A 17,435-nucleotide genomic window follows, 5' to 3' on the forward strand; every position below is an offset into this window, starting at 1 on the left:
TATAGTTTGATTAAATCATGCTGTCTCTTAAAGGAGTTTATAATATCTAGTAATACCATGATTCTTTGATTCTTTATTTTCAAGTAAGTTTGTCCTATATTTTAAAGTTTCAACAAAAATTAGCAGAACATGTTAATTCTTGTCAAAAGCCTGTATTATGACAATTAAAATAAAATTTAAATTAAATAATTATAAATAACAATAATTATATAATATTTTCCTTTTCCTTCTATCCTCACCTTTCCAGCCTTGCCCCCAATAGCCAGTATCCAGGATTGTAATACTAATGGAAATTCAATGTCAATTAATTGCCTCTACAATTTCTTCTTCAGAAAGCACAGCTACTAAATTCTCAGAAAAGTAAAGTTCTCACTCTAGTATCCCTAGTATTTTTTTTTTAATATCAATAGATTCCTCAAAAGTATGTAACCTGGGGGGCAGCTGGGTAGCTTAGTGGATTGAGAGTCAGGCCTAGAGACGGGAGGTCCTAGGTTCAAATCTGGCCTCAGACACTTCCCAGCTGTGTGACCCTGAGCAAGCCACTTGACCCCCATTGCCTAGCCCTTACCACTCTTCTGCCTTGGAGCCCAATACACAGTATTGACTCCAAGACAGAAGGTAAGGGTTTAAAAAAAAAAAGTATGTAACCTGTTATGATTGTCATGAAATCTTAAACCTTTTCTACACTTGTCTGTTTGCCAAGACTTTGGGGAAAAGTACATTTGTATTTTCACTAATCTCTAACTGAAATTGAGTATTTTTAATTTTTTTAAAAGCACTGGTCTGAGAAAGGCTACATAGACTTCACCAGAACACTGAAGGGATCCCTGACAAAAAGATTAAGATTCATTATCAAAAAGATTAAGAAATCTTGGAAGTATAAATATCTGCAAGTCAGGAGCAATGATGAAGAGGGGTTGAGGAACTACTAAGAAGAATGGGAAGAACAAATTTGGCCTTGTTTGTATGGGGAGATGGAGGGAATGTTTTCTCATGACCATTGTGGGCCCTATTAAATGATTCTTAGGCATGCATACAAGAGGTGTTGCTTGTCAATACACATTTAAGAGAGATTCACAAATTTAATTCGCCATTCTACACTTACAAGGTTTGACTGAAAACATCTAGCCATCTATTGTTATTTGTTTTTGTTTTTAAAAAATTATTTGATTGTTCATATGACCGAAAAGGTGAAGGACTAGATGTTTTCTTTGATTCTCACAATTTCTTACATCTCTGCAAAACAAATTATGCACTCAAGATTAAGCACCTTCAGTTGTCTCTATGGTCTAGGACAGTGGTGTCAAGTCATACAAATGGAGATTACTAATTTGTATATAAGATACATAGTATTGCTGTGGGACACTTAATAACTCCATTTTAAAATGTAATATTACCTTTGTTTTATTGGGTTTTAAAATTTTTTATTTCATTAAATATTTCCCAATTACCTTTTAATCTGATTTAGGCCATACTCAGACATGTTGTGAGCTGCAGGCTGTATTTTATTTAACACCTTTCATTTAGGACACCCAGAAGCTGTAAGAAGGTTTTAAAAAAATAAAATGTGAATTGATATCTAACCTCAGCCCACAAAGCAACCTCTTCCTCACTGCCCACCACAATACTGGCATCAAACCTGCACTGGCTGACCTAAGGATCCAACCCACAGGTTACAATAAAACCAATCCTACAACCCTCTCTTTCCAGTGCCAAGGAGAATCAGACCCTAGGATGCAAAAGTTTAGGCAACATTCTTTCTTGCAAATGATCTCTTAAAGAGATTGGAGAATCAGAGGGAAATGAGTAGTATATGTGGCTGGCCTTGAAATGGAGCCTAAACTCACACCTCCTCACCCCAGAGCCTCTAAGACCCAAACTATAGATATCAGCCATATTATCACCAGTACAACACTGCTTGTCCAGAGAAGAGGAACAGAGGGAATGGGACAGGGCACCCTGAAGGTGGGGAGATGCTATGTGGCAATCCATTAAGCCCAAGGAAAAAAAGACAGCATTTAGCTGGGGCCAGTTCTGCCCCTCTCCCCTCCCTTCCCCTAAGCCACTTGTGACAGAGTCCCAGGCTGTGACTTGCTGAGTGTGGGAGAAGACTGAAATCTTTTGAGATCCAGCCTCCAAAGAAACCACTCTCAGAAGGGTCAGAAAGTGAACAAGAGGAAAAATTAATTGAAATTTATCAAAAATCTTAAGTGGGGGGAAGAAACACAAGAAGACAAATTATCAGAGAAAACAGCAACAAGAGAAGGAAATGTGGGCCATAGATCTAGTAAATAATTTCAGGTATCCAAGAATAAATATTGCAAAACAAAGCATTTGTTTAAAACTGTATACACTGGGGATATGCTATATCCCCTATATACTATATACAGTGGAAATACACTAGAATGTTTTACAAAGATTTCTACTCCCCATTATTATCTGATATAGTTCTGGAAACACTAGCAATAGCAATAAGAAGAGAAAGAAAGGCATAAAGATCCCTATTTGCTAATGATATGATATCCTTGGAAAATTTTGGAGAATCAGCAAGTTATTAATTGATATATAAAATAGCTTCAGTAAAGTTACAGGCTACAAAATAAACCCTCAAAAATCAACAGCTTTTCTATATAATAACAAAACCCAAGAAATAATACTAGAAAGAGAAATCCCATTCTGGATCACTACAAAATGTAGATGATATCTGTGAATCTGCCTACTAAAGTGCACAAGAGACTTGTATAGATTCAATTACAAATTTTTTTTTTCAAGGAAATAAAGAACAATTTAAAAAACTGAAGGAATATTTAGTGCTTTTGACTAGATTGTGCCACTATAATAAAAATATCTGTATTGCTAATGTTAATTTTTCACTTTTAATGCTATACCATTCAATTCTCAAGGGATTCCTTTATTGAATTTGATTAAAAAAAATAAAATCCATTTGGGAAAAATCAAAGATCTAGTATGTCAAGAGAATAATTGAAAAGAAGTTGTAATGAAAAGGGAATAACACTTCTAGACTTCTTACTATACTATAGAGCATTAGCCATCCAAATCATCTTGTCCTGGTTAAAAAAGAGAAGAATAGATTAATGGAACAGACTAGACAAGCTAGAATCAGAAATAATGACCCTGTCCTTGATAAAGTAGAAAATATAAATTACCCAAGAAAAAAGCTTCTTTGATTAAAAACTTCTGGAAAAACTAAAAAGCAGTGTGGCAGAAATTAGGCTAAGACTGACACGGTACACTATATCCTACAATATTTTCTGAATAGATAGGTGACTTTAATATTAAAGAATTATTTTGCTGATTTTTTCCCCTCTTTAAAATACTATTATATTGAATAACTCTGAGAGGAGGAGTATTGCTGGAGAAAATTATGAGGATATAAAAAAATAAATGACATTAATTAAAAAAAAATTTAAATTATTTATGGAGCAGCTAGGTGGCTTAGTAGAATACATGAAGATGGGAGATCCTGAGTTCAAATGTGGCCTCAGATGCTTCCTAGCTGTATTCTAGGCAAGTCACTTAACCCAAGTTGCCTAGCCCATACCACTCTTCTGCCTTGGATCTAGCACTCAGTATTGGCTATGAGACAGAAAGTAAGGTGTGTTTTTGTGTGTGTGTGTGTGTGTGTGTGTGTGTGTGTGTGTGTGTGTGTGTGTGTGTGTGTGTGTGTGTGAGGTGGAATTCTATGGTAATTTCAAACTTGTGCAAAGACATTAATAATACTTTCTGATGCAGCTAGTATGTAGATGGTAAAGATAGTCTCCTCCTTACTCCATCTACTTTTATGTTTTAAAATTGCCAACCAATATTTTAAGTTCATCTTTCCTCCTCTAGTGGGAGTCCAGCTTTACTCATTACTTTCAACCCACAGAATTTTCCTAATGCTTATTTTAAAAAGGTAAGCATTCCAGAAAGCAGATGGGGGAGCCAAAATAGATTCATGGCTTATTTTACTTAGCCTCTCAAGTTCACAGTTTTTCCATTTTAAAAAACTGATCATACTCTTTTCATATCATTTGAAGAATTTTTTATATGAAATATCTCAAGTGATAACATCACATCTCTTCAAAATTCATGTTTGCCTTTGCCATTGTCATTTTCCTGGTGTCTTAAGGATCACACTGTTACCAAATTTCATCTTTGTAGGGGATATCGGAAATCAATGTCCATTTCTTTCATTTTACTTTTGGATAAAGGACTCAAGTTGATAAAGTGATTTGACTAATATTACAAAGTTAGTTAAATTCATAAGTGAAGTCTCTGAAGACCAGAGTTACTAAATCTCAGCTCTTTTCTTTCCATAAACCATAGCTTCCTCGTATCTTATAGAGTTTTGCTATGGCCTGTCTGATTTTGGAGTTTTTTCCCCTTCACTCTTTCCTTGGCCAAAGGTCTAGCCAATCTCTTGACTTTATCTCCCTTTGTTATAGTGGTTTTCATGTGAGAATTTGACACTTAAAGGTTTTGACTGCAACTCTCATGGTTTGATTTTCTGCCTAGCATTGCAGAACACTTAATTCCGTGCTTTATATTATTAAAGGCACTTTTTTGGTGGACAAAATTTTTGTGGTAGGTGCTTTTGGCACTATTTAATGGGGAATCCTTTTACCAAACTCAATGTTTGCTGTCATAGTAGTCTTTCCTAAATAGACAAGTCATATTTATTACTTTGTGAAGATAAAGACAATATCTCCTTAATTTTTTGGCACCTATATTTATAAAAATGCTTTCAAATTCATTATCTTGTCAAGGAGTTACACATCTAAGCCACTGAGTGCAGTACTATGAGGCAGGTCAACAGATAATATTCTCATTTTATAAATGAGGAAATTGATGCCTAACAAGCTTAGGTGACTTGCCAAAGGTCACAGAAGGGTAGTAAATGTTGAATCCAGAGGAAAACCTAAATTTCATTATTCCTCAGCTCTAACTAGTTCGGCCATTGTTATATGTCAGACTCTGAAAATACAGACAGAAATAACTTGATCTTAGTCCAATTAGAACTTATATTCTAAATAAGAACAACATTATAATGTGTACAGCACATAATCATATACAAATATATTTATATGTCATACCCGTAAGTATGTACAAAAAGAAATAGCTTGGTTTGAAGTAAGTGGTAAGATCAAGGTATCTGAATTCTCAGGAGCCTTGTAAAAACCCTTGAGGATTCTAAGAGGAGGTTAGAATTACTGTATTCAAGTAAGCATGGAAGGGAAGGAGCGAAGATACAACCTGTGGAAAGATACGGACACAAGAAATACAGTGTTGTATATGAGGAACTTTGGGAAAGCTGGTCTAGCTAAACCATAGAGGATGGAAATGATGGGGGAAGTTGATAGGCTAATAATATTTAGTAAGCTTAGAAAGGTTGGAGTCAGGTTGGGTAGGGCCAAAAAGAAAAAATTGCATTTGATTCTTGAGACAATATACATCTATTGAAGTTTTTGGTTTTTTTTTTTTTACTAGAGGGCAGTGACAAGGTCAGACATATTTTGGGATTATCATTTTGGAATATTCTGAGTGCAGAATGTATACATGAGCCTGAGAGACCAAATAGGAGGCCCTGGCCCCGGCCCAGGTGAAAGGTAATGAGGACCTAGAGTAGTGAATGTGTTAATTGAGAAGGAAATAAATGTGACAGAATTACCAAGGCTGAACAGACATCTAAAATAACCTATTGCAGTTGAAGAGCCCTGGTTTGGAAATCAGGCTATGTTGTTTTCCCAATTTTGATTTTTAATATGCTGGTAACCTTGGGCAAGTCATTAAACCTCTCTGGGCCTTATCTGTCTTATCTCTAAAATCAGTGGATTGGAGTAATTGACCTGAGAGGGTCCTTTTTATCCCCAAGTCTACGTTCCAGTTATCTCCTGCCTCTGTAATTTTTCACAGATGATTTGCTGTTTGGAAGACTCCATATTGTTTTATATTTGATCATCTCTGTGTTTCCTCCAAGGTTTTTTTTTTTTGCAATTAAGACCTTTTTTCCTCTTTGTATCCTCAGTATTTCTCATGTACCTGACACCTTGTAGGAGCTTAATAAATGCTTGCTGATTTGAATTAAATTGTGTACAAAGTGGACACTTGGACAAGGATGGAAATACAAAAACTACTACTGAACAGATAACACTGTAAATACAAGATACTGTTTAGAAGGAAAAGGGAGAAAGTAGAGAGAAGGGTCTAGGACATTATCTTGGACTATATTTACATTTAGGGAATAGAAGGTATAGATAATAATACAGAAAAGGAAACTGAAAGAAGCAGCCAAATGAAAACAAAAAAAGGGCAATTGTCACAAAAACCCAGAGAGGAGAGATTATCAAGTTGGTGAATTGTATTAAATGCTGCATAAAAGTTAAAAAGAAAATTGGAGCCTTGGCAATTAAGAGATCACCTAATAATTTTGAAGCAACAAATTTAAAGTGATGATATCAGTTTCTCAACTAAAAGAGAATAAGAGATAGATCAAGATAGGACCTCAAATGAAGGGCTGTCATTTGAGCTCAACTTTTAAAAAGATGAAGATTTTGAAAATGTTTTGTTTTTATGTTTATTTCCCAGTGCCAAGGACAGCACCTTCCACATAGTAAGCAATTCAATTCAACAAGCAGTCATTAAGCTCCTACAAGGTCTCAGGCTCTGTGCCAGTAATTAATTGGAGTGAGGGGAACTGCTTTCTTGCTTCTTATAAACATGCCTTTGTTTACCTCATCCTTAAAAAACTCCTTAATTGGCCCCAGTCAAGTTATTTCCAACTTTCTTTCAAAGCCAACCTCCTAGAAGAAGCTACTTATTTTTGTTGCCTTTACTTCCTCTTCTCACTTCTCTCTACTTTCTCTCAGTGATCTGATCATCCTCTCCCCCATCACTTTAAGTTCACTTCTCTCTATGTAGACTGCTCACAAATCCATATAATTGGCCCAAATCATCCACCGTATTTCCCGTAAGCATCTTGAACTAAAATTGTTCCAAAAAGGACTCATTATCTTTCCCCAAAACCCCTGAGCTTCTCTTTTTCTGTTGAGAGGACATCATCCATTCACTTAGGTTCACAATTGTCTGAGATTCCTCAACTCCTCACTTTCCCTAATCCCTATTTATTAGTTAGGTGCTAAATCTTGTTGATTACATCCTTCCACAGCTTTTCTGGGACACACCCTATGTTGCAAAAGCCTCCTAATTTATTTCCTTGCTTTCAGTCTTTTCCCTCTCCAATCTATTCTCCACATAGCTACTAAACTGATACTCCTTTTTTTCCTTTATTTTTGGCATCTTTAAAAACATTTTTATTTTAAAATATTTTTCCATGTTTACATGATTCATTTTCTTTCCCTCCCCTCCCCCCACCCCCACTGACAAGCAATTCCACTAGGTATTACAGATTGAGCTGATATTCCTAAAACATGTTTTATCATAGACTTCACTGCTTAAAAAGTTCCCATGATTCCTTGTTGCCTGAAGAAAAAAATTCTATTTGATATTTAAAACCTCATGATTTGTCTCCAGACTGCCTTTCCAAACTTATTTTAAATTACACTTCTTCACATTTCTACCATGTAGTCACCTTTATACAGACTTGTCCCTCAGTTCCTAGAATGCAGTCTTTCTATACTCTATTTCTTAGAATGCTTAGTTTTTCTTAAAGCTCCATTCAAGTGACATGTCATGCACGATACCCAATCCCCTCTAGTTATTAGTGCTTTCTCTATCCTTCCCCATGAAGAAACTCTCATGTGTGTGTGTGTCAGTATATATATTATACACACACATATATATAAACACACATATATGATACGAGATCTTACAGGTCATCTAGTCTACCTCCCTTACTTTACAAATGAGGATACTGAAGCCAAAAGAGTAACTTACTAGAAGTCACAAATAATTACTGGCAGAGCTGCTATTCCAACTCAGGTCCTGATTGTGGGGGTTAAAATCAGGGACACCTCTTTTCATGGCAGTCCACATCAATCCCATGACTCCTAGTTGCTTCTTTCCTCTATACCCATGATGGTGAACCTATGGCACATGTGCCAGAGAGGGACACTCAGAGCCCTCTCTGTGGGCACACACCATCGCCCCAGCACAGTTTGCCAGAGTTGGTTCCTAGAAAGCCAGAGGGATGTGGGGTTGGGCTACTCCCCTCCCCCTCTCCACAGACCCTGAAGACATTTCTCACTATCACCTGCCTCTCTAAAAGGTTTGACATCTGTATACTATGCTAATGGAATGTAAACTTACTGAGGACAAGGACTATTCCATATTTGTTTTTGTATCCTCGACATTTAGCACAACACTTAGTAAGTTATTTAAAAAACGATTAATAAGATACAAATTTGTAGCAAGCCCAGGCAGCATGGTTATGGGACTTCATTCACACAGCAGTAGGAACAGAGAAAGCATATTGCATCTAGCCAGTAATTTCATTTAGATAAAAGTATTATAGGACCAAAGAACTTTGTATAGTTGAACTGTTCAACTCTAAAACCAAAATATGAAGAATAGAGGGAGACTAGAAAAGAGTTTGTGGAATGGGAAATCTGAGACGGATAGATTGACTGAATGTCACAATGAGGCTGAAGAATTGGTTTATGAAAAGTGAGACAGAAGGAAAAATAGATGAGAAGGAGATTTATTATTATTATTTTAAAAAACCCTTACCCTCCATCTTGGAGTCAATACTGTGTATTGGCTCCAAGGCAGAAGAGTGGTAAGGGCTAGGCAATGGGGGTCAAGTGGCTTGCTCAGGGTCACACAGCTGGGAAGTGTCTGAGGCCAGATTTGAACCTAGGACCTCCCGTCTCTAGGCCTGACTCTCAATCCACTGTGCTACCCTGAGGAGACTATTACCGGAGAGAGAAAGTTCAAAGTTTGTTCTCTTAGAAGTAGCACGGTTTTATGTGAAGAATTTTGAAAGAAATTTACCCCCCCCCCAAAAAAAAACTATGTTAACTCTACTTTATAATGCTGTGCTCTCTCTGCGCCTGCCCACTCCTTTGCCTCCTTCTCCCCCCTCAAAAAAACCCTCCAATTGAAAGTAGAACAACAGAATTGAGAAGAGATTGCCACAGCTGTTGCTGCCACCAAGATCTGGAGCTTGGCTTGAGACCTCTGAGAGAGATCTTTGCCCTCCCTGCATCTGGCCCCTACATGTCTGTATGTACTTGGCCTGAATGTTACTTGTCCTCTCCTGTCTGTGTGTGTGGTGTCCCATCCCTTCCTCATCTACCCTCATGTATTTTTCCTCTCAGCCTGACCAGGTCCCAGTGTGATTGACTCCAGCATAGTCTTCCTCCTACTCTTGCTTCTGTTTTGGGCCCCCATATGTCTTTAAATTATTTGCTAGCCCCTCACAGCACTTACATAAAATGAAAACTATTTGTATTATCAGATGCCCCCAATAAATGAAACTCTTATTTCTGGGTTGAATGGATTTAGCTCCCATTTTTTTTCTTTTTTGCCTTTTGATTCTGTTATAACCTAGCATGTTTTCAGAGGTTTCCCTACCTCCTTTCCCTCTTTTGCTTAGTATAGTATCTTGTTCCATGTTGTATAGGTTAGATCTATTTATATACACGCTAAGTAAGGCCTGGAATGTTTAGAATAATGCTTTAGAGTGAAAGAATTGGGGAAGTACTGTACTCAGGAAGAACTGGGCTAGAATCTTATCTCTGATACATTATGAATTGTGTGATTGTGGGCAAATCACTTAACCTTTCCTGGGCTTCAATTTCCTACTCTCTAAAGTGTTGTGAAACTCAAATTAAATAGTGTGTGTAAACTCTGATAGCTTGAAAATTCTAAACAGATATCTTCCCTTGATGATGAAGAACATGAAAATGGCAATGATGAAAAAGAAATGAAAATTTAATTTAAATCCTGTTTTTCTGTAGCTTATTTGATTTGACCTTCTCTTGAGTTATCCCTATAGAAAAATTTCTCTACTATTTTAGTAGTTATATCTTTTATATCTTTTCCAGGGAAAATAAAATAAAATGCATTGCCGTAAGTAATTACTTCTTAATCCTGCTGCTAAGAAGTAACTTTATTTTTAGGTATTTATCTAGGAGTGTCAGTAACATTTGCTGACTAGCAATTTCAGCAGTATATCAGGTATTAGGCAAGGGAGCAGAAAAAAACGTGACTTTGTCCAGCATGCTTACTTTTAATGGGGGAGACAGGTTTAAAACAAGAGGAAATATGAGATTTAGACATGTACCTTTGTACTTCCTCACATTAATCACTTTATTGTAATAATTAGTTACCAAATCATTAATGTTAAGTCTTCCAAAAAGAGGTTTGTTTACTCAAGAATATTGGACCTACTGGTGTCACTGCTGCACTAAATACTTCTAATCTTTAATGGTGGTAGTAAAGATGTATGTAACATAAGTATAAATGTCATATTTTTAGGAATTATTATGATGCTGTATTCAGCATAGCATGGTAATACAACTTGGGATAACATAGTCCCCAAATATGGCTATTTTTCCCAAGAGTACTTCAAGTTTATGAGTGAGTTCTTTTATTTATCAGCATTCTAATACCTTACAGCTTGGCAATATAAGATAACATAACCACATATCAGCAACCAAGTATGATAACGTCCATATGCATGTAACTAGTATGTCTGAATTTGAAGGGACTTTAGAGATTGAGACACAAAGAAGTAAAAATGAGTTGCGTCATCATATAGCTCTAGAAAGTAGCAAAGTTAGGAGTTGAATTTAGGTTTTCTGAATCCAGTTAAGTTCTCTTTCCATTATATCATGCTGTCATCTTTTACACTTTCCATTGGGGTATAGATACCATTGTGCCTCAAAAGAATGCCCATAGCATCATCATTGTGAAAACATAGTCTTTGCTCTAGATCCCAAAAGCAATATGTTGTCATGTATACATTACATGTATTTCTCCCTAAGTGGTTTTTTATGAGAATCAATTAGAGGGGTGCCCATGTACCTGTTCTATGCTATTTAGACTCATCAGTGTCTACTTTTCATTAAATTCATTACCTCAGAACTTTGTTTAAAGGTAAAGAGAAATTATTGTTCTGTGCAATTTGCATTTTCATCTTAAAATGTTCAGAAGGTTAATTTCAGAAACCAATTGTCATTCAGCGCTACATTATAATGAGATTATCTACAAAGCCTAATCTATAAGGAAGGCTTGCTTGACATTTGAAAGAAGACTTTCTGACATTCTAATAGTATTATATTCTTATGAAAACTCTGAACCCCCATCTTCTACCTGTTCTCCCTTACTTTTCCCCAATTATAGTGGAATGTTTCAGAATGAAAGTAGATATGTTTCAAAAAAACCTGTCAGAAAAATAGAGATAAAGAGAACTTTGCTTGCAAAATTGTGTCATAGTCAATGAATGAGTTTAATAGCTGTCTTGGAAGGGAAAAGGATGCCTTCACTAATAGAGTAATAAGATTGAGTGTGAGCCATTTTATGTCCAACAACAGGTACACTAGAAGTTGGATTATGAATAGAAGACTTCAAATATTAAAGTACTTCAATTTGAGATTGTCTTTGAATGGAATATAAATAAATATGAGTTGGCCAATTCTCTGAAAGGGACCTGTGTTTTGTTTGCAATTTAGAAGAGAGAGGCAAGGTGGTGTACTAGATTTAGAGTTTAGAAGACCTGCATTTGAGTTCCAATTCTAAGGTTAAACTTGTCATATACTCTTAGCAATTAAATTTTGAAAAACACAGTTTTTGTCTCTAGAGAGACAAAGTAGAAATAAAAGGATGTAATACTTGTAAAACCAACATGACTGGTTCATAAAGAAAGTACCTAATAAGTTAGGAAGTGCTATAGAAATGTTAATTACAACTTAGGAATTTTAATTTTGGGTTTGGGAAATGGTAGGAATATAAGCAGCTACTCTAGAGCAAACATCATTTCAGATTGAAACTTTCGGAGAGCTACTGATGTGTGTCTGCATGAGAACTCAAATTGCATCTAATCGCTTATGTCACTACTATGAATAATGATGGAAGAACAAGATATTTCTGTGCCTTAGGCAAGTTTTAAACATTACATACCCACCCATCTCATTGTATGTTTCTGTCCTTATGAGGTTTTGAGCTTTCAGTGTAACATGGACCATGATTTATCACAAAAGAAATACATATCTGCCATTTTGGGTATGGGATTTGCCATTTTGGTCTTATATTGCTAATACATACACTTATTTTGCTATTAATTAAAATTTATTTATTCTAAAATAATTTTAAGGGGGCAGCTGGGTAGCTCAGTGGATTGAGAGTCAGGCCTAGAGATGCGAGGTCCTGGGTTCAAATTTGGCCTCAGACACTTCCCAACTGTGTGACCCTGAGCAAGTCACTTGACCCCCATTGCCTAGCCCTTACCACTCTTCTGCCTTGGAGCCAATACACAGTATTGACTCCAAGACAGAAGGTAAGGGTTTTTAAAAAAATAAAATAATTTTAAGTAGTATTTCTACTCTCACTCTGTGTAATTATCTACTTTGCATACTTTGGTTTAAGTTTTGGTTGTGGGGTTAACTTGGGTTTCATTTATATGTGATACTGTTTACAGTTACTATAGTATATGTACTCTTTGAGGCTGTAAGATGTTAAGGTCCTTGGTCTCTAATAAAACAGTATATCCACCTATTGATTTTAAGAATTAAAGGAAGGATTATAGAAAAAAGATTATAATAGACAGCTTATTATCAACAATACAGGTTTACTTTTCATTCTCTTTCCTCCATCATTTATTCTGCAGTTCCTCAGCATTACAAGTTGCTGTAGCTAAAAAAAATGAATCAGAAAGAGATACATAAAGCATTCATTCAGTGCCTATGTGTTGAATATTACTATTCTAAGCCAGAGTTTTAAATAAAAAGTAACCCAGGTATTCCCTGCCCTCAAGGAACCTTACTTTTCTGAGAAGATATCAACTAACTAGAGAGTTAGAAAAGGGAGGTTGAGGATGTAGTAATGGAGAGGAGATGGTGGGAAGTGGTCCAGAACTCTAGTTCTGGGCAAGATAAGAGAAAAGTTCGTCTCTTAGAGCTAGTTAACCCAAGGACGAGATTGGTTTGATAACCAGAGTGGAGTCAGCATAGAGGAAAGAAAAGACTGGGAATCCTTCAGCAGTCATCTTGATTTCTGAATTTAGATTATCTATTGCTAGATTCAGCTTCCTTGAACCTGTTAAAACTTGAACTTTGCCTTTGAGAACCCACAGCTGCTTCTGTTTCACCATGAGGCTTGAGTAAGGCTGTGCTATAAACAATAGGTAGAATAAAAGAATAATGAAGCCCATATTTAACATTTTCAGATTTATAATAAGAGAAACAATAACAAAGTACTTAAGTATAGTCATTTTCAAAAACATTATCTCATTATTACCATCTAATATGCCATTCATCATAAATGTGTAATTGTAAAGTCCTTGCTGGTAACAATTGTATATTTCATTTTTGTATCCCCAGAACAATACCTTCACATAATAAACCCATAATAAGTATTTGTTGACTAGAATTTAATGTTCAGAATTAATGAATGCTGTAGCTGGAAGAAATCTTAACAGTTATCTAAGCTAACCATATCACTTTATAGAAAACGAAACTTATCACAAAAAGGTTCAGTGATTTGTTCAAGATAAGACAGGACTTTAATTTACTGATGGCATAGATACTACTTACTGCAAGCAGTATTCTGCCTTAGAGTAAAACTATTTTTAAAAATACAATTTTATTGATAACTTTTACCTTTAGATTACAAAAATTTACATCCCTCTTTCCTCCCTTTTCCAGAGAGCTGCCCCATAACAAAGAATAAAAAGGGGGAAGAACCCTATTAAACACACACACACACACACACACACACACACACACACACACACACACACACACACTGCGCTATACTTATCTTTGCAAAGTGCTTTCTCATATCTCTTTTCTTGAGCTAAGCATGACCAGTGTGAATCTTTTAGTTTCACTTATTTTATTTTTTCTATGAACAATATTGTGTAATAGTTATGGATATTTTCTTAATTCTTCCTACTTCACTTTGCATAAGGTCTTTTGAGTTTTCTTGTGCTTCTCTGTATATAATAGTTTGTAGCACAGTAATATTTCATAACTAGAGCATTTATATTTTTATCTTTATTATACTGTATTGTTTAAATAGCTTTATATTAACATCTCCGAGCTTTGTTTTTTTTTTACATCACTGCCACTTTCTAATGCTTTCTGTTCCCCCATAGATGCCTCTCTTGTAATACTGTATACTTAAAAACAACAGATCCATAAATTGTCCCTGACTGAAGATATTTGTCTCATTTCACACCTATTTCACATTATATAATTTATTATGGCATAATAATTATGTTGCATACTGTATAATATGTCACAATGTTTTTGCCCATTTTTATAGTCAATGGGAACCTACTTTTGTTCTGGTTCTTTGCAATTTAAAAATATTTTTGTAAATCATATTAAAGACAAAAACATTCAGAACTATACAATTATCACAATTGGTGCAAAAAGCCTTTGACTAAGTATAACCCGAATTTATGCTAAACATCTTATAAAAGATAGCTATAAGAAGGAACTTTTTGAATATAATAAAATTATTTAAAACCAAAAGCAGGGATGTACTTGAAACTTTCCCAGTTAATACAGTAGTAAAGTAGAGCTGCCTAGTTCTAGAAATGCTAGCTTTGGCATTTAGACAAATGAAAGAAATTAAAGACATAACCACAGACAAAAGGAAGATAAAACTATTTCCTGATTGCTGATGATATGATGGTTTACTTTTTAAAAATCCCAAGACATTAGCAGTAGATACTAATTGAGTCAATTGTTTGTGCTAACAAAGCTGCAGGCTTCAAAATAAACATTCAAAAACCATCTCCTAGGGACAGCTAGGTAACATAGTGGATAAAGCACAAAGCCTAGATTTGGGAACACTTAAATTTGAATCTGGCCTCAGATACTTCCTACTTATTTGACCCTGGGCAAGTCACTTAAACCCAATTGCCTAACCTTTACCTCTCTTCTCCCTTGGAATCAATACTGTGTTGATTCCAAGACAGAAGGTAACAGTTTAAAATTTCTTTCTTTATGACCATTAAATCTAAAAAGCAGTAATTAAATGTAATCACAATGACTATAAAATACATAAAATATTTTTAACTCTCCCAAAACACTTAAAATTTCTTACAGAGTCAATTACAAAGTGCACATTAAAGAAATAAAGAACAACCCAAATAGTTGGAAGATAATGTCAATATAATTAAAATATCACTATACCAAAAATGCTGTCAAAGAGATACTTTAAGAAATTGACAAAATTAACTTGAAGAAACAAGAAATCTAAACTATCAAGAGAAATAATGGGAAAAAAGGATAGATTAAAGGACTACACAGTATCTCAAATTGTATTACAAAGTAGCAATCATCAAAACCATTTGATATTGGTTAGAAAATAGAGAGGTAAATTAGTGGAAATTAGAATCATTAAGAACCAGCCCAGATTTGATAACCCCCAAAACAGAAATTATTTAGGAAAGAACTTCCTATTTAATTGAGAAATGGGAAAACTAAAAAATATTCTAGCAAAAATTAGGCTTAAGTTGTGCCCTACAACAAGTGAAGGTAAGAAATAGATTCTTAACCAAACAAGGAATAGAGATGATTGATTACAAAAGGTAAAAATAATCTCTTTGATTACATGAAACTGAAAAGTTTCTGTACAAATAAAATAAGTGCATTTAGAATAGGAAGGAAAGTGGTTGAATGAGAAAAAAATTTCTATTAAATTTCTCTGATGAGAATTTAGGAAGATATCAGAAAAGGTACACAGATCCACCTGATCTCTACCAAATTATCCTCTCAAATCATCAAAAAAACCCTGACATAATGCCTCAGAAGTGAATTCTGGAGCAGCATAATCTGCAGAAAGACAGGGTGAAATAATTTTTCAGACTCAAATAACTTAGATCTGGGGGTGTATGTGGATGATTGGCTAAATTAATTGTAATACTTTGATCTAATAATACATGATCAATATAATAGATATAAAGAAGTATAAAAAGGTTTATATGACATGATACAGAGCCAAGAAAACAATACACACAATTACTACTTATATATGTAAGTAACCACAAAAAATCAAAAGCAAATATTACGAAATTACATAGAACAAGTACAACCCCAAAGGAAAGATAGTAAGTAGTAGGTGCCCAAGTACAGAATGTTGCGCATATTTTCATACTTTTAAAATATATTGATCAGTTTGCTGCTTCCTTTTCCTTTCTTCCGTCTTTTTCTTTAAAAATATTGTTTATATATGGGATGGACATATGGGCAGGTTAAGGGAAAAGATAAAAGACAAATTCTGCTGCTGTTAAAAAAGAAAAGGATATGGGGGCAGCTGGGTAGCTCAGTGGATTAAGAGCCAGTCCTAGAGACGGGAGGTCCTAGGTTCAAATCTGGCCTCAGCCACTTCCTAGCTGTCTGACCCTGGGCAAGTCACTTGACCCCCATTGCCTAGCCCTTACCACTCTTCTGCCTTGGAGCCAATACACAGTATTGACTCCAAGACGGAAGGTAACGGTTTATTAAAAAAAAAAAGAAAAGGATATCAAAACATTTTTGAGTACATGGCACCATTTCCTGTACCTTTGATATCCTTATAGATTTCTCTCTTGGCGATTTGTGAAACTACCAATGTTTGTATAAAATCTTTGTACTTTGGGAAATACTCAAAGTGATGATGACTAAATATGAATTTTTTTTTTCCTTTTACAGGCATGGTTCATGGAGGGAACCTGTCAATCCTTACTATGTCAATTCTGGTTATGCTCTAGCACCAGCCACCAGTGCCAATGACAGCGAACAGCAGAGTATGTCCAGTGATGCTGACACAATGTCCCTCACTGATAGCAGTGTGTAAGTCATTTTGATTTCTTTTGAAAATGAGTCAGTTATCAAAAGCCTCATTAATATGCAGCTTCCTTTCTTCTGCATGACTCAGTTTGTTTACTTAGTGGTCTTGCTACCATATTTTTATATTGAGATTATGTATATTTCTAAACATTCCATTGATACATGGAGAGTCAAATTAAAATTTTTGTATCATGCATTTCATTGATCCCATTATATGAGCCTTTAAAAAAAAATTTTTTTTTCATCCAGCAAAACTATTCTTTTCACATTGTCTTCCCAAGCATGGTTTCAACAAAAATATTTCAGGCTTATTTAAGAATCTTTAATAAGTATACTTGAAAGCATTGGTTCTAAATGGTTTCCACAAAGTTCAAACTTTTCACATCACTTGTTTCTTGTTTCTTTTTATTGTCCTTGTTCTATACTAGATGCTGTTGCTCTCCCCCACCTCCCACTCCCTGGGTGCTTTTT

At 35.2% G+C, this 17,435-nt stretch overlaps 1 protein-coding gene across 2 annotated transcripts in view; it reads left to right on the forward strand.

The window, feature by feature from the left end:
* AXIN1 (axin 1) overlaps nt 1-17,435 on the forward strand; it is a 188,665-nt gene that overhangs the window by 105,658 nt on the left and 65,572 nt on the right. For both annotated transcript variants that reach the window (XM_001364971.4, XM_056805760.1), the window contains one exon: nt 16,827-16,967. In XM_001364971.4, the coding sequence (XP_001365008.1) occupies nt 16,827-16,967 (141 nt within the window). The remainder of the gene's footprint in view (nt 1-16,826; nt 16,968-17,435) is intronic.

The sequence above is a fragment of the Monodelphis domestica genome, chromosome 7 (genome assembly GCF_027887165.1).
Source record: "Monodelphis domestica isolate mMonDom1 chromosome 7, mMonDom1.pri, whole genome shotgun sequence".
NCBI classification, from domain to species: domain Eukaryota; kingdom Metazoa; phylum Chordata; class Mammalia; order Didelphimorphia; family Didelphidae; genus Monodelphis; species Monodelphis domestica.